The 22,866-nt window shown below is 51.5% G+C and overlaps 8 protein-coding genes across 8 annotated transcripts; 3 read left to right on the top strand and 5 right to left on the bottom strand.

The window, feature by feature from the left end:
* Positions 1 to 268: 268 nt before the first annotated feature.
* On the bottom strand, positions 269 to 1,585 carry P168DRAFT_278121 (uncharacterized protein; the record flags this gene model as incomplete). Its single annotated transcript, XM_024835660.1, has 9 exons — positions 269 to 278; positions 323 to 348; positions 403 to 504; positions 639 to 737; positions 772 to 781; positions 913 to 935; positions 1,135 to 1,204; positions 1,326 to 1,470; positions 1,543 to 1,585. The coding sequence occupies 9 exons, from the start codon at positions 1,583 to 1,585 to the stop codon at positions 269 to 271; spliced, it is 528 nt and encodes a 175-aa protein (XP_024697138.1).
* P168DRAFT_247087 (protoporphyrinogen/coproporphyrinogen oxidase) lies at positions 1,505 to 3,851 on the bottom strand. The gene is made up of 5 exons (XM_024834068.1): positions 3,690 to 3,851; positions 3,539 to 3,608; positions 3,399 to 3,479; positions 2,960 to 3,310; positions 1,505 to 2,905 (listed from the first exon to the last, which is right to left on the bottom strand). The coding sequence occupies exons 1-5, from the start codon at positions 3,770 to 3,772 to the stop codon at positions 1,889 to 1,891; spliced, it is 1,602 nt and encodes a 533-aa protein (XP_024697137.1). The 5' UTR covers positions 3,773 to 3,851; the 3' UTR covers positions 1,505 to 1,888.
* A 377-nt stretch (positions 3,852 to 4,228) lies between these two features.
* P168DRAFT_18333 (uncharacterized protein) lies at positions 4,229 to 4,876 on the top strand. The gene has a single exon (XM_024832958.1). It carries the CDS (start codon positions 4,346 to 4,348, stop codon positions 4,790 to 4,792), a length of 447 nt encoding a protein of 148 aa, XP_024697136.1. The 5' UTR covers positions 4,229 to 4,345; the 3' UTR covers positions 4,793 to 4,876.
* Positions 4,877 to 5,805: 929 nt separating this feature from the next.
* P168DRAFT_18335 (uncharacterized protein) lies at positions 5,806 to 6,509 on the bottom strand. The gene has a single exon (XM_024832959.1). It carries the CDS (start codon positions 6,455 to 6,457, stop codon positions 6,104 to 6,106), a length of 354 nt encoding a protein of 117 aa, XP_024697135.1. The 5' UTR covers positions 6,458 to 6,509; the 3' UTR covers positions 5,806 to 6,103.
* A 1,512-nt stretch (positions 6,510 to 8,021) lies between these two features.
* Positions 8,022 to 9,528, top strand: glfB (UDP-galactofuranose transporter; the record flags this gene model as incomplete). Its single annotated transcript, XM_024839802.1, has 6 exons — positions 8,022 to 8,155; positions 8,220 to 8,287; positions 8,345 to 8,350; positions 8,404 to 8,621; positions 8,680 to 9,087; positions 9,148 to 9,528. 6 exons carry the CDS (start codon positions 8,022 to 8,024, stop codon positions 9,526 to 9,528), a joined length of 1,215 nt encoding a protein of 404 aa, XP_024697134.1.
* A 1,958-nt stretch (positions 9,529 to 11,486) lies between these two features.
* Positions 11,487 to 13,762, bottom strand: P168DRAFT_18216 (sugar transporter-like protein). Its single transcript, XM_024832955.1, has 10 exons — positions 13,574 to 13,762; positions 13,310 to 13,509; positions 12,946 to 13,244; positions 12,614 to 12,884; positions 12,537 to 12,552; positions 12,387 to 12,464; positions 12,202 to 12,318; positions 11,995 to 12,133; positions 11,791 to 11,920; positions 11,487 to 11,702 (listed from the first exon to the last, which is right to left on the bottom strand). The coding sequence occupies exons 1-10, from the start codon at positions 13,659 to 13,661 to the stop codon at positions 11,550 to 11,552; spliced, it is 1,491 nt and encodes a 496-aa protein (XP_024697133.1). The 5' UTR covers positions 13,662 to 13,762; the 3' UTR covers positions 11,487 to 11,549.
* Positions 13,763 to 15,043: 1,281 nt separating this feature from the next.
* P168DRAFT_308506 (transcription factor TFIIIB subunit BRF1) lies at positions 15,044 to 17,846 on the bottom strand (the record flags this gene model as incomplete). The annotated part of the gene is made up of 4 exons (XM_024839205.1): positions 15,044 to 17,109; positions 17,165 to 17,373; positions 17,427 to 17,759; positions 17,801 to 17,846. 4 exons carry the CDS (start codon positions 17,844 to 17,846, stop codon positions 15,493 to 15,495), a joined length of 2,205 nt encoding a protein of 734 aa, XP_024697132.1. The 3' UTR covers positions 15,044 to 15,492.
* Positions 17,847 to 19,035: 1,189 nt separating this feature from the next.
* On the top strand, positions 19,036 to 22,815 carry P168DRAFT_230568 (putative copper resistance-associated P-type ATPase; the record flags this gene model as incomplete). The annotated part of the gene is made up of 2 exons (XM_024833245.1): positions 19,036 to 19,476; positions 19,564 to 22,815. 2 exons carry the CDS (start codon positions 19,036 to 19,038, stop codon positions 22,813 to 22,815), a joined length of 3,693 nt encoding a protein of 1,230 aa, XP_024697131.1.
* Between the last annotated feature and the right edge of the window lie 51 nt (positions 22,816 to 22,866).

Genomic DNA, 22,866 nt, shown 5'->3' with positions numbered 1-22,866 from the left:
CAATTCAAACCATCAACTGATCCATACATGCGATGCAAGCTGGCGTAGTCAGAACAAACATAATAAATAATAAATAAACAAGTAGGCGACGGGGCTGGAGCGTACGACTATTCAAACAGATAGTGAGATCAATCTGCATGTAATATGCATGAAACCTGTGAGCTTCCCCATTAATCATATTTGTGTCGTCATACCGTATTATGATATTACTTTGTTTTTATGGAGTTGAGACTGCGTAGGTGGATATTAGATAGAGATATTAAATACTCTATAGCAAACTATGGAGTACAATAGAGTAACTAACCTATACATTACTACATACTAGCACGCCCATATACTATAGGATACCTACTAATACTGTCACAATCCTGACAATATCATACAATACTAACAATAACATACCCCCAAACAAGCACCCCCAAACCCAGAGTCAAGCCTCAAAAGTGCAGACCCAGTGACCGAAACAAACCACAGGAGATTGATCAGTGGGGAAGGAAATAGAACCTTGAAATAATAATAATATAATAATAATAACACTATACTACTAACTATACTAGTTATAGAGTATAGTATCAACCCAAACTAACCTAATTAAATCATAAGCTCCATTTTTAGAGACCTGGGGGCTCCATACTTACGCGTCCCGAACCCACGGTGGATCTCCCCTTCTTCTTCTTCTCTTCTCCTTCTCTTCTTGTTCTTGAGTCCTGCCCCTGGGTAACTACTAGTGGACAATACTGTGGACACCAGTAATTGAGGATTATCACTGACCTGGTAAGACCTGGTAAAACTGTAAGTAGGCACATAGGTAGGAGGATTTGTATTATAGTTAGTATTTTGGACCTGGTTTCAACAAACAGAATGTCTATTAATGTTGTGTACTACGTAGGCGGTGAGAGTCTGTTAACTAACTGTTTACTTGGCTGAACAGGTAACTAGCTGTGTTTGTCCAGTTTGTCCAGTTTGTCCAGTTTGTCCAGTTTGTCCAGCTTATCCAGCTTATTTACCCTCTTTCTCCGCTTCATCATTCGCCAACTTAATAGAAGCCAAGTAGGTAATAACCAAATCAATAAATAAACAGACACCCATACTCGACTCCCTAAGCGAGACTGAGGTACTTATCAAGAAACACACCTGAGACACCACCACACGCAGGTCTCCATACCCCATATCCATATCCATAAAAAGACCAACATAAGATAGACTACTACGGAGTACATGACAGGTAATATAATATATCTCGAATCGGGGAACGCGAGCCGAACATCCCCCCCTTCCCTTCCTTACCCTTCACCTCTCCGGGCTAGACTTCGATCGTATCGTACGTCCTAGGTTGGAACTTGTTGATTGATTGGGTTGGTGGCTGTCTCAGTCTCAGTCTCAGTCTCAGCCCTGGAAGGATCAGCGACGAGGTTTGGTTCCTTACGGGATTGGTGACGATCGCTGGGATTGGGTTCGGTGAGGCTCTGGCTTGATAGTTTGTAGGTAGTTACTTCATTTCTATGTCTATCTTGCTGAACGAGGAGGCTACTCTATGCATACCATTAACGCGATGCTGCAGCAGAACAACCAAGCCAAAATGCATGTCCATTCATCTAGGGAAAAGGTTTATAAATTCCGAGGTAAATGCGATTGACGATGCTCATCACCGTAAAATGCCAGCAATCAAACGTCTTCAGGCATCGCTTCCAATAAAAAAAAGGTAAAATAAAATAAATAAAGAAAAAAAAGAAAATAAATGAAATGGGTAAAATGAAAAAGAAATATTAACAACCCGTAGACCGTAAATCTTTATCTAGGCTCTTTTTTTTTTTTTTTTGTTGTTTTTGAACTCCACCAGACATCTCGTATTAAACCTGAACAAGTCTATAAGAAGAAAGGGGTGCATTTACTGCGAAGCCTTGCTCTTGGCAAACGCCTGAGCACCGTCGACCAGACGACGCTCGGTGTTCTGCCGGCCGTTGACGAAGTCGGGGTAGTTCAGGGTCAGCTCAACGGCACCGTTGACAATGCTGTCGACAGCCTCCACACCGAGCATGAAGGAGTGGTCCTGGTTGCCGACCTCGTAGCGCCAGCTGCCGAAGCGGCCACGCGACCAGATGTCCATGGACTGGAGCTTGGGCAGCATCTTGGTGAGGGCACCCTCACGCTCCAGAGAGGGGGTGGGGTAGCCGTGGTCGAAGCAGCGGTGGTAGGTGGAGACGATCTCGTCGCCGGGCTGCAGCATCTCAGTGTTGACGAGACCCTGGATCGAGTCGGCGAGGAGAGTCTCGTGGTTGACCGCCTTCATGGAGGACTCGGAGACCTCCAGCATGATGGACCAGTAGGGGCCCTCCTTCTCCTCAGAGCTCGGGGCCTTGGAGCCATCCGCCAGCTGGAGGGTGGGCAGCTTCTTGCCAGCCTCGGGCTGGTTGTGGGGGGAGTAGTTGGAGAAGATGGTGGCACGGTAGAAGGGGCAGTTGTCCTCGGGGAAGTACAGCCAGCACTTGTCGCCGATACGCTCGGGACGAGAGCCACGGATACCAACACCGATGACGTGGGTGGAGGAGTAGAAGAGCTCCTTGCTGAGGGAGACGAGCTCCTGGTCGCCCATCTGCTCAGAGAGGGCATCCACGGCCATGGTGGACACGAGCTTCTGGTAGCCGATGGTGGTGCCATCCGCCATGGTGACGGTCTTGTTGCTGGCGTTGACCTTGCTGACCTTGCCCTTGTCACCGTAGCGAGTCTTCTCCTTGGGGAGAGTGTCGGCGACGGCAATCCAGATGCCACCGGTACCGCCGCGGGCGGGGAAACGGAAAGTAGCGTTGGGACCCCAGTTACCGGCGGTCTTGTTGAGGATGACGTTGGTGGTCACGGCCTTGACGTTGGGGGCAGCGACACGCTCGCCCAGCCAGGCACATTGCATCTAGACGGTCATTAGTAGCTGGTTCTCGTCATGCTCGAGCGTAGGACAACATACCTTGGTGGTGGGCACAGCCCAGACCTTGTAGTTGTAAGGTCTCATGAACAGGTCGGCCAGACCGGTACCCATCATACGGACGATCCACTCGTCGAAGTTCTTGGGCTTGACGTTGGAGACGCGAGCCTCGATGGCAGCGTCGATCATGCCATCAATGCACTTGACCTGCTCCTCCTTGGGAAGCATGGAGATGTTGTTCTGGAAGGGGTAGGGGACCCATTCGTTCTTGCAACGAACGTAGGAGATACGCTGGTGGCTGTACCAGTCGTCATCCTTGGGGAGGGCCTCGTTGATGCAGTCATCGAAGTACTTGTAGTGGGAGAAGATAACGTGACCACCGACGTCGTAAAGCTGTCATTCCGAGTCAGCGAGCCATTGACAACGACACCATTGTGACGGAAACCCATCAGGTGACGGAAACCGCCGGGGGGAGACTCACGAAGCCTTCAGGGGTCACATCGGTCGAAGCCAGACCACCGGGGGTCTCGTTGCTGTCGACGATCAACCACGAGGGGCCATCCTGCACCGATTATCAGCATGCTGTCCAACTTGAGTAGCTCAACGACGGTGAATTCGTACGATCTGGTTCAGACGCTTCGCGGCACCGAGACCGGTAGGGCCGGCACCAATAACGAGAACGTCAACGGAGCTGAAGAGAGGGTGATGTTAGCATTGCTGGTGAAGGGAACCCCCTGGAACAGAGGGCAGGGAGAGAGAGAGAAATCCTTACATGTCTGGGTGGGTCATCCTGCCTTGTAGGATATCCTGAAAGCTGGGAACGCGGTTTAAGGTCTTGCGGGCGAGGCTAAGCATGAAAGAAAAATTGAAGCTGCAGGGAACTGCAGGATTTAAAAGAAGGGGGAGGGGGGCGGGGGAGAGAAGAAGAATGAAGGATGGAAGGGAGAGGGATAAGAAAGAACGGTGAGAGGGGAGGGAGATGTGTCGCAGACGGACAAATAACGAAACGTGACAAGAGGGGCAGGTTAGTTGGTTACTGTATCTGTTTCAAGTTTAGGCCCTAATTAGAGTAATGAATACGTATGGAAAAGGTCGGGTTGCCGCGCCAGCTGCTGGTGAGCCCTGGATAAGGGGGAGGGGAGGAAATGACCCAATTTTGAAAATAAAATCATTATTCGAACCATATTAATAAAATTATAAAAATATAAAAATACATATCAATAAAATAATCAAATAGAAAAATAAAATAAAATATATCAAATAAAATAATTACCAAATCAAAAACAAGATATTAATCAATTGAGTCAGGAAATTAAACAATCGGTCTCAAACGTCTGGACTCTCTACCCATGAGCCTGATTGATTAATTCGATATGGCGGCGTCACCACTAATACTACACACTAGATAGAGATCAATTGACCTTGGACATGTTATCTTGGTGGCTCGAGAGTATCCAATCCCTACCAGCATCTCCAAGCTCAGTTGCTTATCTGGCCGCGTCCAGGTGTTTTGACCCCTCCCCCTCCCTCCCCCAGGTTCCAGGAATTTACTGCTTGCGATGGTTCTTATCCTGCCTTATCAGCATTCTACGAATGCGGGCATCCTCTCCCGTCTGGGATCACCCCAAGAATGTTCAGAACACTGGGAAGAATGTGGCTGTGGTTGTTTCCATCCATCTCTCTGGCGTTATTGACTTGTTGACTATTGCTGTTGCTATTTTGCCGAAACCGTACTTCCATCTTGAACCCCACACCGCCCGGATACCGTACCTCTGTCCTCCCGGATACCCTCGAGTAACGGAGTTGACCCGTTTGATTATTGGGATCGCCTTGGAAGCTTCCATAGCACCTTCGAAGGATTTTCTCGTCAGATAGAACACCTTGCCCGTTTGAAATAGGGTATGGGAGAGCCGATCCCAGATCTTTCCATACTCAGTCAGAAGATCTCCAGACTCAGTCGCCACCAATGGCTCTCCCCCCGAGTCGCACGTTGTCCCCTCCCTCGGCTATCAAATTGACACATACGTCGTCCGTCGACGAGACTACTTTCCAAAAGACCAGCAGTTACTCCGTAGTTTCGGGTTGCACGGAGGGGAATTGTCCATGCCGATTCGATAGGGTAAGTGATCATCACCCATTTCGATCCATCGGGCTCTGGGAAGAGATGGAATAGAACTTGCAAGGTGTCGCTTTGTGCGAAAGAGGCTAGACTTTCTGGGCTGAACCCATTGAGCGGACGGACACCAGGAGAGGGTCCCACTGATTATCCTTCTGAGAACGGAAGGCAGCGGCAGATCTCTTTCCAGAAACCGGACGAGGGTACGGAGTAGTAAAGGTGTTGGGTTAATGAGACCAACGGAAATTCCCAGCCACTAGGAATGGAGGAAAGCTTCGTCTTCTCTGAATACATGACGCTTACTTGTTACTACACCGTAACTGACTCTTATCGAGGTTTGTTCATTGACCTTTCTTTCTGATTAGACTTCCGTCTCCCGATAAGGCTGTCTTGAGTTCTACTGAGTACTCCCGATGCGACGGTGAAACCCACCAAAACCTCAGTCACAATAGACATTGTCTCGATTGTCAACATCGGGAAGAAGGGAAGGGAATGGAAATGCGACGGTGCTCCGGACGTCACCCGAAAGGGACCGGAGGACCCACGAGCGATCCCCGAATGGAAGTTCAACTAATAACTAAAGGAGAGTTCCTTGACACACTTGTGGTAGTCAGTTATGAATTCACTAGGTGCTGGGTACTGGGAGTGAGTGCTTAGGGCATAGTCGCCGGGGTTGGCCTTGGAGTCTCGACTTAGCGACTAGTAGTAGCAAGCAAGTTCGATTCTTAAAAACGCCATGGACCCAAGGTCACGGCAGTTTCTAGCCCATCAGCCATCAGCCATCAGCCATCAGATCGCCGCATTCCCCACCCGAGGCCAGGGACCATCGGCGGCGACGCTATGGACAAGTGGCCGCTGAACGCGGGTAATTTGAGTTGCTTGGCTGGGAAGCCACCAGAGTGACTGCTTGCGTAATGCACACTAGCGCCAAACAAGTCAGTGTTAATTTGGATCAACAGTCCATTTCTTTCGGGGGGTGTTGATTTGCTGCTGGATATTATCTTTCGGTCTGTTTACTATATATGGGTGATCAGTCAGGACTGCGCTATCTATCACACTGACCGTTATTCTTAGGGTAAGATCACCAAATTTTCTATAAGTACGTGGTTGTAGGCAATAGAAGGCAACGGATATAAAAGAGGAAAATACAATAGAATTAATTTAAAAAAGACAGAACCACGGTACCACCGAGAATAAATAGAATATATGGCCGTCAAATAAGACAATGGAAAAGGGGGCACACCCGGTGGAGAGGTAGTGGAGACCTGGAGATTGACACCACCGTCCAATTCCATTCTCGCCACGAGAGAAGTTGGTTTAGAAAGAGTGATGAACATAGGTGACGACCCACCAGTGACCACACCTGGAGGGGTTATAGGAGACATGATACTAATCCAAGTACCTTTTGATGTCGAACTCTGCATCAAAACAAGAAATGAACAGACAAGGGTTAAGATAGAAAACAATATAAAATCATATAATAAAGTAAATGAAATAATAGAAAGAAAGAGGCACAGACAGGGGCTACGTAAGTCCCGGCTTGAGTGAAAGAACAAGAACCCTGGGACTAGACCGAATGAGGCGAAAAAGGCTGGCCAAGTGGGAACGGGGTGCAGAGGTCTACGTGTATGTATGGTCCTGACCGTACCGGTACTCAATTACCAATCTCGTTATTTGCCCCTGACAAACTACCAGATAATGGGAGTATTATATAGTAAGAATGGTGTATATAATACTTACAATACACCGAGAGTACTTCGGTCGTTGGAATTACCGCCACCTCGTACCGAGTATGTACCACCCGTACGACCGCCTCATCCATTTATCGATCTATCCCTACACAGATTACGTACCCACCTCACCTTTTTTACTTTTCTGGTTTCCCCACCAGGGGCTGGGGGGTCGGGGGGAGTGTCGGGGGGCTGGGATTCGACAGGCTAAATGTACTGTGCCAGGGAGGACAGTGGCCACTGGCCAGAACTCGAAACTGGCCGACAGTCTTTCCTGGTAGTGGTTTCATACCATCCGGGAGTAATTTATAGGATACACAGCTGAGACGCTTTATATCACCACTGGAATCATTCAGACTACAGAAAGTATAGTATATTGTAGATCATGTCCTGAATGATCTGTTCCAATTCCGGTTCTTCACTGATGTTTGATTGAATAATTCACTTCGGTCTCTATCTAAACATTTATATAAATATGTACTTTTTATTATAAATTCCTGGATAAGACTGTAGAAAGAAGCACGGTGGAGACCTGCTGCTTGCAGCTTTGCATGCCTCACTGCCGCAGGGACTGCGACTAACTCCAGTCCGGTAGTTATGGTATTATGGTAGTTACTCGGTGGCACAATCTCTCTCTGAAAGAAGTGTAAAGAGTAAAGAAGGTAACCAACGAAATCTCCCATCTTGGGCCACGATCTGTTGGAGTCTCTTAGACTTGCTCTTGGTACTGCGGATCCCCGACCCTCTTTATTATATTATAATCATAATAAATAAATAGAATTATAATATAATATCATCTGTGACTGGTTGACAATCCTAAAATAACCCAAGTAATTAGCTTAACCATTCCCAGACTCCAATCCAAACCCAAACCAGTCTTCAATCCCTCTTCTTTTCCTCCCCCAGACCACTTTCTCTCTCTCTTCCCCTCCGAATCCTTCTCTTCCAACCTTCCTCCTCTCTAACCGGTTCACTCCGTTCGCGTCGTCTTGTTTCTCTTTCTCTTTTCTTTTCTTTTCGATTTCCATTTTCAGACCAACTCAGTCGTTCACTCTTTTCATACCGTCGCCCCTACGGTCTTCGATTCTTCCGTGTTCTTTCCCTCTTATCTTTTTAGTACTATCATTATCCTCCTTCTTCCTTCCCCCTCTGAATCACTTCTCTCGTGGCATCCTCCAAGTTTGGTCAGAGTAGCCTGTTAAGGCCGCGCAACTTCGATTTCCAACGTTTTCTGTCCGACCAGGTCTCTACCTCCAAAATGAGCAACGATGGTGAAAAGGTGAGAACCTCCGGCGAGGTCTCTCGCGCGGAGCCGTCTCTCCCCACCGTCAATCCTGCCGCCGAGAAGCCGGAACCTCCCAAGGCCTCGTTTCACCCGGCCGTATACGTGAGGTGAGTCTCGACATATGGGGAGTTCGAAGACATCGTGGGATGCGCTGTACTGACCGATCACCAGCGCCTGGATTACCTTGAGTTCCAGCGTCATTCTGTTCAACAAATATATCCTCGACTATGCCAACTTCCGTAAGTGGAATCCACCCAACTCCGCGGGATACAGAGACTAACTTCCCCGATCGATAGGCTTCCGTATGCTTTCCTTCCCTGAATGCGACTCGAATATACCCTAACCCCTCATCTAGCCATCGTCCTGACCACCTGGCACTTGTGTTTCGCGACGCTCATGACCCAGATCCTCGCTCGTACCACCACCCTTCTCGATGGCCGCAAAACCGTGAAGATGACCGGCCGGGTCTACCTGCGCGCTATCGTCCCTATCGGTCTCTTCTTCAGTCTGAGTTTGATCTGCGGCAACGTGACTTACTTGTATCTGAGTGTTGCCTTCATTCAGATGCTCAAGGTGCGTCCAATCATTGGAATGGCTGGCTAGTCCATCTTGTGCTTATACTCTAATCTAGGCCACCACCCCCGTTGCCGTGCTCTTGGCTACCTGGGGCATGGGTATGGCGCCCGTCAACCTCAAGGTCCTCATGAACGTGGGCTTGATCGTCGTCGGTGTCGTCATTGCCTCCTTCGGTGAGATCAAGTTCGTCTTCGTCGGCTTCCTCTTCCAGATCGGCGGTATCATCTTCGAGGCCATCCGTCTCGTCATGGTCCAGCGCCTGCTCAGCTCCGCCGAGTACAAGATGGATCCTCTGGTTTCCCTGTACTACTTCGCGCCGGTCTGCGCGGTCATGAACGGTGTGACCGCTCTGTTCCTGGAGGTTCCCAACGTCACCTGGGGCCACATCCAGAACGTCGGTGTCTCCGTGCTCTTGCTCAACGCCATCACCGCTTTCTTGCTGAACGTTTCCGTCGTCTTCCTGGTACGTCTCCGCGTCCCTTCCTACCAAACCGCACTCGGTCGACTAACCATCCTGTTGTAGATTGGCAAGACTTCGTCTCTGGTGATGACCCTCTGCGGTGTCCTCAAGGATATCCTGCTGGTTGCCGCCTCCATGATGCTCTGGCAGACCCCCGTCTCCAACACCCAGTTCTTTGGCTACTCCATTGCCCTCATCGGTCTGGTCTACTACAAGCTGGGCGCCGACAAGATCAAGGACTACGCTGGCCAGGCCAACCGGTCCTGGGCCGAGTTTGGCGTCAACCACCCCGTGCGCCGCAAGTCGATCATCATCGGCGCCGTGGTCCTCATCTTCTTCCTGTTCATTGGCTCTCTGGGCCCCAACTACGCTCCTGAGCAGGTCGACCGTGTCAAGGGCATGCTGGGCGGTGGTACTCCCGCTGCTCCTCCTGCCACCCCGTAAATGGGTACCTTGATGGTTTTGCCCCATCGAGTCTGCATGTCTGATCCGTTCAGCCCTTGCCACCCCGACGCGGAGTAAACGAAGCGATCCTGCCGAGCGAGGGATACGGGACTCTTGGCGGGTCTGAAACGACAACGTCCTACTCAGCATTTACATTCCTTTGATGTTTTCATATTTCCGGCCCTGTTTGCTCATCTACCTGGCCATCTACTACTTTTTTTTTTTTTTTAAGATAATGTCTCTCGGTCAGGGTCGACCGAGAGGATAAGAAGCGAAGGACGGTGGAGCGTGGCCTCATGCAGGGAATGCAGCCACGGCTCCGAATCCTCCTTTTGATTGATTGATACGACTTTGTGTGATTCCAGTTTGGGGATCTTTGTTTATGGTGCCAGCCCGCGTGGGATAGGGGCTTGATTGTATTCTTGGTTTGACTGGACGCATTGGATTTGATGTTCGCGAGGTTCTGGTATCGGAACCTCGGCTGTCTTGCAATTTCTTGGTCCTACCTGTTATTTATTCCAGCGATGTTCAAAATTAGACTACCCATTTTTCCAATTTTTCTACGATGTAGTTCCATTGACTGTGGTAAGTTTTAGATTACATGCACGGTAGACCTGCATCTCTAGAGTACAAAGGGTATTGCCAACGGATCGAACAATACGAAACAATGCTACTGTATTAATGATTGAACATGATTGTCCTTCGTCTTACCTCACTCCCATTCCCGAGACCAAACTGCCAGTAAGCAGTAAGCATCGAGAACCAAAGTACTTTGCCCTGGCATATTGCCACAACTCGGCCGGTGGCGGGGGCGGGGCGGTCACTGTTGGTTCCTGGCGAATGGAGAGGAGCCATGGTACGGAGTACTCCTTACTACCTAGGTATCTTATAAAAAAGATATATTGGGAGATACGCATACCAATGATAATATAATATAATACGTAGTAGGTAGATAGTGGGTAGGCGACATGTCGAGTGAGGCAAGTAAGCCTCGGCTTTTTTCCCCATTTTTCCATCCCTTTGAAAGTAGATGCCTTGAGCTTCTAGTCTTCCCTTCTATCTCCCTCTCTGTGTGTGTGTGTCTATTTTGGTATCATTTTCACTCCGTACTTTTCTTTTTTTTCTTTTTTTCCCCCTTCACTAGGTAGGTAGGTAGGTACCTAGGTATGCTGTGACTGACTGACTCGTATCATTTGAGTTCCATTCTTGGTTGAGGCTGGTTGTCTAATTTAGGTGGTTTACCCTGTGGTCGTTATTTAGCTACCAGCCGCTAGGATATTCTTTTACATTCTGGTATATCTGTTACATTATATTGCACTTTTCTATTCACATGTATATGTCAAAGACAGATCTTATTAGGCTGGTTGACATCAATACCTATCAAAAGGGGCATTTGAATTGCGAAGTGCGGAGAGTTTCTAGGACTATATAATGAACTTACTAGAAAGTACTGCCGACTTGTGGAAATGAATGTATCCTCCGAGACAATATTGACATTGAGTCTAGTTAGTGTATGTGCATGTTTATATGTGGCTGGAGAGAACAATTAGGTAAAAATATAGATCTCGATCCCTCCGCATCGCTTCACGCGAAGAATAGGGTGTCTGTGGTATGTACATACCACACTCACACTCACTCACTACACTACACTATATTTACCCATACCTAAGCACATACCCAGGTAGCTAGGTAAAGTATGACTAGCCTGAATACCATTTTACACTGATGGTGTGTATAAGCGAGTGTAGTATTTCATTTCCGACGCCTATAGCTGTGTATATCTATTGAACATAAATATAAATATAGTAACAGTGGATTTGCACTCGATATTATATAGAGTAGACAGAGAGGAGAGTACTCCGAGGAGTAGACATTTAATAGAAAAGGGAAAGTAAAAAAATGAATGAACGCCCATCTATGGTGGTCGTGAGACTTGTATCGATTTGATTGAATTCGATTCGTGGATTGATTGCCGATTCTCGTGATAAATTCGTACTCAGTATGTGTAAGTCCGGGTGAGCCTACGCTGTGCATTTGACTTCCCTGACCGCGGGCTCCTTCGCGTCGGGATACAGGAGGTCGGGCTGGCTGTCGGGCTGGCTGCCGTCCATGAAGAGGTAGTCGATCTCCTCGAGGGTGAGGTTGGCGGTCTCGGGGTAGAAGTAGTATACGATCTGCCCCCTCATTAGTCTCTACCTGTAAATCGGTAACCGGAGTGCATATGAATATAATGCACATCAGCTATGTATAAGGACGGCTCACCGGGACAAAAATCAGATTCATGCACATGAAAATCAGATATCCCTTCCAGACGAGCTCCTTGATCAGCGTCGGCGCGATCATGGCCACGAAAAAATTCCACAGCCAGCTGGCTGAGATCGCAATGGCTTGTCTGCTTTCAGCGTTAGCGTGGTGATTCCCGCAAGGGAGGTAAACATCTGGAATGGGGCGGGGGGAAACCCTTACCCTTTTGCGCGGACATGTAGGGGGAGCAGCTCCGGGCTGTACACCCACGGGATGCAGTTGATGGAGGCTCCGAAGATGAGCATGAACAGGAAGAAGAACACGATCGAGGCGGTTGCCGCTGGCTTTTCGATGCTCGTTCCTGTGGGAGTGGTCGGGTCAGTTGAGACCCGGCTGGTAAACGGAGAAGCATGCGGAGATGGTGAGTACCCTTAAATGAGAGAAGAATGGAGATCATCATCATGCACAGGAAAAGCCCAAAGTTTCCCCACATCATTGGCCTGCGGCGGCCCAGGCGATCCGAGTACATTGTAGGGTAGATGGAGCCTGTTGGGGCCATGATCAGCGCGTGTTCGTCTCCACATAGCAGAGATGCACTTCAAATTCCAACCTACCAATAACAAACATAACTTGGATTACGCCGCCCAGGAGCAGACTCAGCTGCTTGTCGAGGCCCACATTGGTCTCCAGGACTGGATCGCGTTTTGTCAGAACATTTGTCCGAGTCATTCAAACACTGGCCGTTGAGATCCTTGGATTCTTACCCGATGTGACATATGTCTACATGCCTTGTTAGCTGGTCCGTGGTGTTGCCCGCTTTGGTTCGATTGCTGACACTTACCACGATGAAGTTGATACCGGTCATTTGATTCATGAATTGTAGACCGTAAGACAGCAGGACGCGTCGTCCCGTTTGAAGCTCGTCCTTTTTGAAAATTCGAGACCATCTGTACTCCTCCCGGAGCTTGTCGAGCTCAACGGCCCTGTACATTCCTCGCGAGTCCTCAACAATTTTAGGGTCATCCGCGGCTCGGTCATAGACATCGCACAGAACCTGCAAAGCTTCGTCGGGTCTCTGCCACCGGTACAGCCATCGTGGGCTTTCCGGAAGACTTTGGGGAAAAAGGCAGGGTTAACCACGGGGACACTCAAGGACATCCAAGTTAAACTTACCCACGGACCATGATGACCACGACGATTGCAAAGATCATTTGAAATGCAATAGGGAGCCTCCAGCTCACGGAGCCTGTGACATAGCTCATTCCATAATCGAACCAATAGGAGATGACGATGCCGACTCCGATGGCGAGAGGCTGACTGCACACATACATTCCTCGATTCTTTGCCTCGCACAATTCCGCTTGGTACACAGGGGCTGCAACGCTCATGATCCCAGTCCCGGTGCCGCTGATAAAGCGGGACACGAGCAGCTGGGCCTGGGAATAGGAGCAGGCCTGTAGGCTTGCTCCAATCTGCACGGAATGTTTCATCAGTCACGCCATTCGTCTAACGAAGAGGGCTCAAATGTGGGACGAACTATAATCCAGGCCATGGAGAACCACATTGTTTTCCGAAAACCCAGTTTATCTGACACGACGAATGCAACAACCGTGCCAAAGAGACATCCTAGGTTGTAGATTGCCACAATGATGCCGAGGACGGCAGAACTGGGGTGGTTGAGAAGGCTGAGAAAGTCATCGTTCCGGACAATCCCAGAGAATACACCTTGGTTATAACCTATATCCAGGTCAGCTCTGTCTAAGATCGACACGGACTCGCAGAAAAGGAGGGGAGCCTGTACCGAACAAGATGAAAGCTACCTGGCAGGTGAACAGAATGGCCAACCGAAGGCCAAGCCCTCGACCGTACATGGTGTTGTTCCCAGTCATGACAACAGTACAATGGGAGTGGGATTCTGAGAGTGAGAAGACATCCTCGAGGTAGGCCGCAACGCCGATTGAAAGAGTTTAAATACGTCCAACTGCGCTTGGGGTTTGCGCACTCGACATGCAAACATAGCGGATCATCATGACTAGTCCCCCGGTGGGCCCCAGAGGATACACCCACCGTGCCTGCAAATGGGCCGAGAGCCATGGGCACAAGGGAAGGGGCATTTCCCTGCCACGACTGGTGCTCTCTCCCAACGGCAGACAAGCTGTGCTGCCTGCCCACCAGCCCTCCAGCCTTTAGGAGGTGGGCATCAGAGCGGGCCCCATACCAACCGAAAATCTTAACCAAAAATACCGCACGTATCTTCAGCCTGGAACACAGGAGGCGAGGTCAGATGGTGGGATGCACTGTCTCAGCGATTTCTGATTGACCGAATCATGTTCTGTTTCTCATATTCACATCCCACATGATCCACAACGATCAGCTAAACACTCTCTTTTTGGACCTTGTTCTTTCTTGTTTTGGCCTCGGCCGAAGATCCCATTCGACGCTATACTGGGAGGGGGAGCATCAATGGCCCAGAAACCATCGCCATGGCGTAGTCCGGGCATTATCGATGAATCTTGGAGGAATTCCTCGAGCAAGGACCTGCTGAAAAAGCACGGTTCTTTCCCTGAAATCCATCCCAAATCCCACGGCATCATTCTTGACCCATCCCTTGCCTTGATAGTGTGAGGGGTTGGAGTCATGGTGCTGTAAAGGCGGTCGAATAGTTTTCAAGCGCTTGTGATGGTGGCGACATTCGTATCCTCCCCAGTCTGGTCGTCTGTTCCAAATTAAGCTCTGTGTTGAAGAACCCTGGATTGGCATGGACACGACGTAGAGGCTTCCATCGTGCACCGGGTAGTCAGTCCCCGGCGATATGCAGCCCTGTGAGCTGGTCGATGTTGAAAGACACGGGCGACTTTCTGGATTCAGGGAGGTGAATTGCCTCCCCCCAGGATTCGGCCCGAGGTGTCGCCGGTTGTTGCTCACAAATCAGTCTGATGCAGATCATGTGTTACTTATACACATGGCATAGATGTGTCATCCAGCTGTGCCGGATGTTTCACATCTGTAGAGATCTAGGTGTATGGCCTGACGAAATGAAGCTACATGAACCTCATTCCGCTTCAAATCGGCCGCGTAAAGTGCCTTGTATGCTAGTATACCGCGTTGCCGTGAAAACTTGGAAGGATTACTGGGTACAACACGTAAGAAGCGTCGGTCCTGGCATGTGATTATTACCAAGGCCTTGCTAGTCAATCTTTCCTTCCTTGGACAGGAGGGTTCCCTAAAGATCTCTAAATATAGGACTCAATGATATCAGGATACAGATGTAGGAGGCTCGGGGAAAGATGAGTTTAGGAAAAAAAAGCCCGGAGAGAGTAATTCACTTGGCACGGTTCAGTTTAACTCGGTTGGCCAGAATTGGTAGGTCGTGCGGTGCAACTCCTTCTGTTTTGAGCACAGGAACGCACGAGATGGCGTGACTGGAAGGGGAAGTTCCGGGGATCTGCCTGGGGATTGGAGTGTGGAGACGGAAGTGGAGGTGGAGCTATGGAGATCATGGCGCTGTCGGGATTACTCCAAGAGCACATAGTCCCCAGCTCCCTGATCGTCCGAGGCATACCAGATCTAGCCCGATGGGGAATTCGGAATGAGGGCTGGCGCTCGCATTATATGAGATCTCATTACAGGGCCATGTCAGTGTGAAAAACTGTATTATTAGTTTTGAGTTATGCCCCAAGGTTTCCTGGAAGACGTATTCAAATTCCCGGGAGGCAAATCCTAATCGCTATCATAATCGCTTCCTTCGTCGTAGTAATCGCCGTAATGCCCAGAAAAGGCGGCGTTGACGCCATCATCCTCGTCATCGTCTCCATCCTCCTCATCGTCGTCATAGTCATCATCCGGCTTTTCATCCGCTTCCCCTGCGGGGCCGCGGTCCTCTCCATTGGCATCGCCCGCTCCGGTCCCGCCCTGAGAAGGCTGCTGGGACGGGATAGGTCCCGGCGCCCCAGGAGCCGGAGACTCGGCGGTCTTGGCGGGCATCGGCGGCTCGGTGAGTTTAGTGCGTTTCATAGCCGCCTCGGGTTCTATACTAGCACTCCGCCGGGACACCACGCTCTGGCTGCGGCTCTGGCTTCGGCTGAGACTCTCGACCTTGGCCTTGGCCGCCTCGTCGGCACCCTCTTCCCCGAAGAGCGATTCCAGGAGACGGTAGTTGATCTTCTTACTGAAGCCCCTCCGCTCCAGCATTCGGCGGGTCGCTTCGGCAGGGGTGGAGGCACGGGAGTTCCGCCCATCGCCCTCCTCCCCTTCCCCTTCCAAGTAGGTAACATCCCCCATCCGGCCCCGACGGCGCTTGCGGGGCTTATGCATGCCTGGACCAGAATCTGCTTCTTCCAAAGCACGCTTAAGCGCCTTGGCCTGCTGGGTTCGTAGATAATCCTTGTTCTCGTGTACCCAGATCCGCTCCTTGATTTCCACCTCGGCGGGAGACAGGAGGCAATTGGACACCTCGGGATCAGACTCAAACTCAGAGGCATCGATCTCCATGCTTTCGGATATGACTTTTCGAGGTGGTGCCGTATTATTATCGAGCAGGTTCGACCCCTTCGCCAGCAACGCCGTCATCTCGGATTCCAGCGCCTCCTCCGAGGCAATCTGATCGGGAGTCGGCGGAGGCAGTGGCTTTCTTTTCCCGTGACCGGGGGCTTTTTCGCCCGGTTCGGGAGTGGCCTCGTCCAACGCGGATGACACCGATGACACCGACGACACCGACGGTTGCCGCGAGCGACTGTCCGCCGTCAACGCGGGGTCAATGGGGAGGCTTGGGATGGCAAAGCCATCCGCGTCGACACGTTTCGGCTGAGTCGACACGCTTGCCTCCGGTAGGTCCCCTTCGATCTCGGCCGCCGATTCGGGGCCTTTCTTTTTGATGCTGCGCGACGGCTTCCGCCCTTCCCGGGCTCGGGTGAAGGACGGCGGGTCGTGGGTGTTCTCCAGTTGGACTGAACGGAATTGGTCAACGGTCAGCTCTCCACTCTCGGTGGAGCTGAATTCGTTCAGTCGCTGGCTGATGGTGATCTCCGTCACCTTGACCACGTAAACAACCTCTCGAACGGTTCGACGGAAGTTGTTCATCCGGGCTGCTAGGATCAGGGCGGCGCCACAGATACCAGCGGGGCGTCGACCAGTAGTCATCCAGTCACGGTTCATGCGCTGCACGATCCGCACCGCTTCGCTAGCAACCTGCATGGTCGAGGAACCGAATTCAAGCTGCTTGGCAAATCGGTAAATCAAACTCTCCGGGTCGATAGGGTTCATCAGAAAGACATTTCCGCCCAAACGCAGCTCATCCAGGAGCGCTTTGTAGGTTCGACCCAGTTTGAATACGTTGATCTGGACGGTGGTGAGCAAGGGTTTTTAAACTAGACGCGATTCAAGATATACTAACCATGAGGACATCGGCAAAATCGATCAGCATGACCGTGTTTCCATCCTGTCGACGGCAGGCAATATATAGAGCCACTGCGGCCACGGTCTTGGTTCGACGACCCTGGATGAAGTTGAGACCCACGGCCAGCTTAAACACCTGACCGGCGGCCTTCATGGCGCTTTCGGGGATCATCAGGGCGCGGGACAGCTGATTGATGTAGCGATTACCTTTCGCTCGATTAGCGGGAGTAAACCCAAGCAAGAGATCTAGACAAACATACCATTCTGCTCCGTAATCTCTCGACTCTCCATGGCACCTCCGCGCTGAAAGCCGGGACCATAGCTGCGGACGTGCGATTGGTCTTCACCGACAAAGGTACCTTGCACGACGGCCGCACCCGAGGAGGTCTCCCCAAATGTCACCTCGGACACAATGTTCGCTTCGCTGATGACTGTACCACAGCCCGAACACACCTTCTGGCCATCATCCTCGACGATCTGGGGTGCCGGACAGCCGGGGTTCGGACACGTTGAGGTCTTAGGATGAGTGGTCGGCCTGGCCGGCTGGGGACGGGAGATTGGCTGGGGCGTCTGATCGGGGTTGGGTTGGGGGCCTTTAGACTGGCTAGACGACCCATGGGAGCCCTCGGTCCACTCCTGGGCGGGATTGGCGCACGAGGCCCAGGTCTGGGTGCGGACATTATGATAGTGGTGTCGTTGAGTGGGACGATCTTATTCGTTCTGCCTCTATATCTTTTTCTTCTCCTTCCAAGTGTCGGTACAATTCAAATAGCACTTCACCGCTGACTCATATTCAAGTAATGTAAGGTGAGATGGGCCTGACTCTATCGGTTCTGAGTTTGATGCCTCAGGCCACCAAGGGAGTAGGATAAGAAAAAAAGTTGAAAAAAAAGGCCCCACCAGTGGATGGGAAAGAACGACGACGAACGAATATTGGACCTCCGAGATATAGTACAAAGGAGCAGTTCGTAGACAAATGGTCGAGAATGGTAGCTAGGGTTAGTTGATCTGGATGGATGAAGGGTATCCAATAGCAACGATGATCGAGAGAGTGAAGAGAGAGAGAGAAGAGAAGGCGCGGAGAGGAGAGGATGGCGCCGAAAGAATGCGGGCAACCTGAGGCACGTCCGGCTCTCGGTGGTCCAGCGGGCGGGTCACGTGGCTTATTGGGTTCTGCCTCAGGTTTCCTACCCCCCCAGTGGTGTCAGTTCGATTCCCTCCTGGTCCGGTCGAGATATTGTCGAGAATTTTCTTTTCTCCGAATGATGCTGGGATGACAGTCTGGTCTTATTATTATTGATTTGATTGACTTTTATTTTTCTTTTTGGTACGTGTGAATTTATGTTCTCCGAAATCATTTGTAATAGTGAGAAGCGCTATATAAACCACCCAGATATAGTCACGAACTACCACATATCTCATAGACAACCACCATGATTCCAGAATAAAACTAGCAGCACTAGAGGACTAACAAAAAAGACTAGTTGATCGGAGATCTTCAGATAATGAGATCATTTGATGATTGATAAGATCGGACCAGTTTGCCACCGCATCCGTTCTGTTGCTTTCCCCGGCTTGTCGAGCCAAGTGGGAATGCGAGATTTGTGCGTCGTTTAGTCTCGTGCTCAACCATGTCCACCACACGCACAAAAGGCGCGTCCCTTCATTTATTTGGAGAATGGGGAAAGGATAAAAGCAGAGGAATTCCCTGTCAGATCCATTTTTTCAATCTGAACTTGGTTATTCATCTCTTCCAGGACCCATAACTTAACTCGCGATAAACCTCGTGACTAATCTTACCTCATAGAGGAAATACAACATCCCTCCACAAGTCTTCCTTAAGACATACATTCTTCTCTTCTCGGAATGATGCCTGCCCTCGCGGAGCAGGGCACCCAATGCCTCCGCAGTATCTTCTTCGTGAGCAATGTACATTGCTCCTCGTGTGTGGCCTATATCTCAGAAGTCCTGGACGAGATCCCGGGCCTGATTGAGCTCGATGTCTCCATCTTTACCCATGAGGTCCGCGCCGTCCACACGGTGGACACCAAGCCCTCCGATCTGGCCACGGCGTTGATACAAGCCGCTTTCGAGGTCCATCATGTCACCACCTACGACCTGCAAGGGACAATTGTCTCCGACATGGATACCTCGTCCTGGCTCCCCCGAGACTCCATCCTCTTCTCTCCTCAGTCCAACCCACAGCCCATTTCGAATCAATCCGCCCAAAGACACGCCGAGAATTGCGACGCTTGTCGTAAAGAAGAACTCGAAATCGCTTCGACTGACCCCGCGGCACTGGAGCGAACCGTCGGCCGGTCAAGGGCGCAGCCCGGATGTCACCGAACGGAGGAGGAGCAGGACAGTTTGTCGGATACCGAGCCTCTAGCGCCTCAGGTCTCAGTTGCGGCCTCGGCTGAAGGTTCCGTCACCACGCACGTCACCTCCTCGTCACAGTCGCCGAAAGACCATGGAAGATTTCGTGCCCGTGTGAGCATCGGGGGAATGAGCTGCGCATCGTGTGTCAACTCCATTACCGATGAAGTCAAACATCTCGATTTCGTCCTCGACGCGACGGTCAATCTACTGACCAATAGCGCAACGCTGGTCTATCGCGGGCCCCAGGAAAACATCAATAAAGTGGTCGAGCAGATCGACGATATTGGATTCGAGGCGTCTGTGGATGAAGTCAGTCCCGAGGAGATGGCTTCGCCGTCTGGTCAACGCCCGTCGTCCACTTTCGTCGCGGAGCTGGCCATCAACGGCATGACCTGCGGCTCCTGCGTTGGGGCTGTAACCCGAGGTCTCCAGGAACTGCCGTTCGTGACGGACGTCTCCATCAATCTTTTGACGCATGGCGGAAGAGTCGAGTTCAATGGGCGCGAGAATCTGGACGCAGTGACTGAAAAAGTCGAAGACTTAGGGTACGACGTCTCTGTCAACAGCGTCTCTCCAACGGCCGCGGTCGCCGACGAAACCGAGACCAGGTCAATCGCTATTCACATCGATGGCATGTTCTGCCACCACTGCCCGGAAAAGGTGTATAAAGCGCTTGAAAAGCTCCCGGACATCAGCGTAGACCCCGGTTTATCGGTCAAGAACCCAATCCTGAAGGTCACCTACATCCCCCATGCTCCATCTTTTACCATCAGAGAGATCCTTCAAACCGCGGAGAAGGCGCATGATTCTTTCGTGGCGACGGTATACCACCCTCCCAGCATCGAGGACCGTTCGCGCGCGATGCAGCGACAAGCAAAGAGCCGGCTGCTAGCACGGTTTCTTTTCGTCTTGTTGGTGGTCATCCCAACCTTTGTGATCGGCATCGTGTTCATGACTCTGGTGTCGCCCGAAAACAAGACGAGAAAGTACCTAGAGCAGCCCATATGGGCCGGCAACGTCTCGCGGCAGGAGTGGGCTCTCCTCATCATGGCGACCCCAGTCATGCTATACGGAGCCGATCTATTCCACGTGCGGGCCATCAAGGAGATCTACTCGCTCTGGCGTCCCGGCAGTCGTGTACCCGTCCTCCGACGCTTTTACCGCTTCGGAAGCATGAACCTCTTGATCTCTGCCGGAACAACCGTGGCTTACGTCTCCTCCTTAGCGGTCTTGATCATGGATGCGGTGGCAGACACATCGTCCGACGCACACAGCGCCAACTACTTTGATTCGGTTGTGTTTCTGACCTTTTTCATCCTCGCCGGCCGGCTCATCGAAGCATACAGTAAAGCCAAAACCGGCGATGCGGTCGCAGCACTCGGGCAACTGCGGCCTTCGGAAGCACTTTTGGTCACCGGAGGCGGCGAGATCCAACGGATCAGCTACGACCTACTGGAGATCGGCGACGTGGTCAGCATCCCCCACGGTGCATCGCCCCCGGCGGACGGGAATGTCGTCGGTCCCGGATCCTACCAATTCGACGAAAGCTCTCTGACGGGAGAGTCAAGACCCGTGAGCAAGAAATCCGGCGACGCAGTGTACACGGGGTCCGTGAACGTCGGACAGCCCGTCCAAATCAAGGTATCCGCCCTCGGGGCAGCGTCCATGCTGGATCAGATCATCGCCGTGGTGCGCGAGGGCCAGAGCCGACGCGCGCCGCTGGAGCGATTCGCAGACATACTCACGTCCCACTTCGTGCCGGTGATCACGCTCATCGCCATCCTGACCTTCGTCATCTGGCTGGCCCTAGGGCTATCGGGGGCTCTCCCCGCCGATTATCTGGACAATGCGCGCGGAGGCTGGACGTTCTGGAGTCTCGAATTCGCTATTGCGGTCTTTGTCGTCGCGTGCCCCTGCGGCCTTGCACTTGCTGCGCCCACGGCGCTCTTCGTTGGAGGCGGCCTGGCTGCCAAACAGGGTATCCTCGCCAAGGGCGGAGGCGAGGCCTTCCAGGAAGCGAGCAATCTCGATGCCATCGTCTTCGACAAGACCGGAACGTTGACCGAGGGGGGTAGCCTCAAAGTGTCCGACCACGAGTCGCTCGTCGCTTCCCCTGAGCAAGTGCAGGCCGCTTGGGCTTTGGCGCGAAAGCTCGAGGAGAGCAGCAACCACCCCATCGCACGAGCCATTTCGGAGTTCTGCAACGAGAAATTGGGAGACGGTGTATCTATCTTAGACGCCGACATCGAGGAGATCTCCGGACAGGGAATGAAGGGCAGATTCACTGTCTCTACCAATCAGTCCGAGACGACCGCAACCACCCAATACGAAGCAGCAATCGGCAACCAGCGTCTCCTCGAGAATCTAGTTTCCCTCAGCGAAGATGACACTCTCAACCTCTCCAAAGCCCTATCCAAATACCAAGCTGCAGGAAAATCCACCGCCATCCTCTCCATCCGCCAAACACCATCACCAACCACCAACAGCAACGAACCCACCCCACCCTTCACCCCAGCCCTCATCTTCGCCATCTCCGACACCATCCGCCCCGAAGCAGCGCAAGTCATCTCTGACCTCCAAAAAACCCGCAAAGTCGCAACCTACATGTGCACCGGCGACAACGAAACAACCGCCAAAGCAGTCGCCTCAATGATCGGCATTCCGCCCACAAACATCATCGCGAACGTCACTCCCGCCGGAAAAGCCGACTTCGTGCGCCGCATCCAAGACGGACTTTTCCAAAACAACTCCACCACCCTCACCCTCTCCGAAATCGAAAACCAGCGCTCTACCAGCAATAACAAAACCCACAAACGTCCCGTCGTCGCCTTCGTCGGCGACGGCGTCAACGACTCCCCAGCGCTCGCAGCCTCCGACGTCAGCATAGCAATGGCCTCAGGCTCCGACGTAGCCATGAATTCCGCCGACTTCATCCTGCTCAACTCCGAGCTGAACTCCATCCTCAACCTAGTGGTTCTCAGCCGGCGGGTGTTCAACCGCGTGCGCGTCAACTTCGCCTGGGCGCTCGTGTACAACATGGCTCTTGTGCCTGTTGCCGCGGGCGTCTTTTACCCTATTGTTAGTGGTCATGAGCGGAGGATGGTTGGTGATGATGGCCATATGGTGGATGTTGATATGCATTGGAGGTTGGGGCCCGTGTGGGCTGCGCTGGCTATGGCGTTGAGTAGTATTTCGGTTGTTTGTAGTAGTCTTGCGCTGGGGATTGATTGGAGTTGGTTGAGGGGGTTGGTGGGGTTTAAGAAGGGTTGATCCCTTTTCTTTTCTCATGTTGGGTGTGTGGTTTATTTTGGTGCATTTTTG

This window comes from Aspergillus campestris (assembly GCF_002847485.1).
Source record: "Aspergillus campestris IBT 28561 chromosome Unknown P168scaffold_1, whole genome shotgun sequence".
Taxonomy (NCBI): domain Eukaryota; kingdom Fungi; phylum Ascomycota; class Eurotiomycetes; order Eurotiales; family Aspergillaceae; genus Aspergillus; species Aspergillus campestris.
This window is presented reverse-complemented; position numbering and strand designations above follow the sequence as displayed.

Excerpts from the sequence above, each read along its gene's own strand:
- P168DRAFT_18335 (XM_024832959.1), bottom strand. The coding sequence starts at position 6,457 with ATGCAGAGTTCGACATCAAAAGGTACTTGGATTAGTATCATGTCTCCT.
- P168DRAFT_18333 (XM_024832958.1), top strand. The coding sequence starts at position 4,346 with ATGTTATCTTGGTGGCTCGAGAGTATCCAATCCCTACCAGCATCTCCA.
- P168DRAFT_247087 (XM_024834068.1), bottom strand. The coding sequence starts at position 3,772 with ATGCTTAGCCTCGCCCGCAAGACCTTAAACCGCGTTCCCAGCTTTCAG. Across the intron at positions 3,609-3,689 it reads AGGATGACCCACCCAGACAT|CTCCGTTGACGTTCTCGTTA; the intron begins GTAAGGATTTCT and ends CCCTCTCTTCAG. Across the intron at positions 3,480-3,538 it reads CGAAGCGTCTGAACCAGATC|GATGGCCCCTCGTGGTTGAT; the intron begins GTACGAATTCAC and ends TAATCGGTGCAG.
- P168DRAFT_18216 (XM_024832955.1), bottom strand. The coding sequence starts at position 13,661 with ATGACTGGGAACAACACCATGTACGGTCGAGGGCTTGGCCTTCGGTTG. Across the intron at positions 12,885-12,945 it reads GTGGTCATCATGGTCCGTGG|TCTTCCGGAAAGCCCACGAT; the intron begins GTAAGTTTAACT and ends TTTTCCCCAAAG. Across the intron at positions 11,921-11,994 it reads CTACATGTCCGCGCAAAAGG|ACAAGCCATTGCGATCTCAG; the intron begins GTAAGGGTTTCC and ends CGCTGAAAGCAG.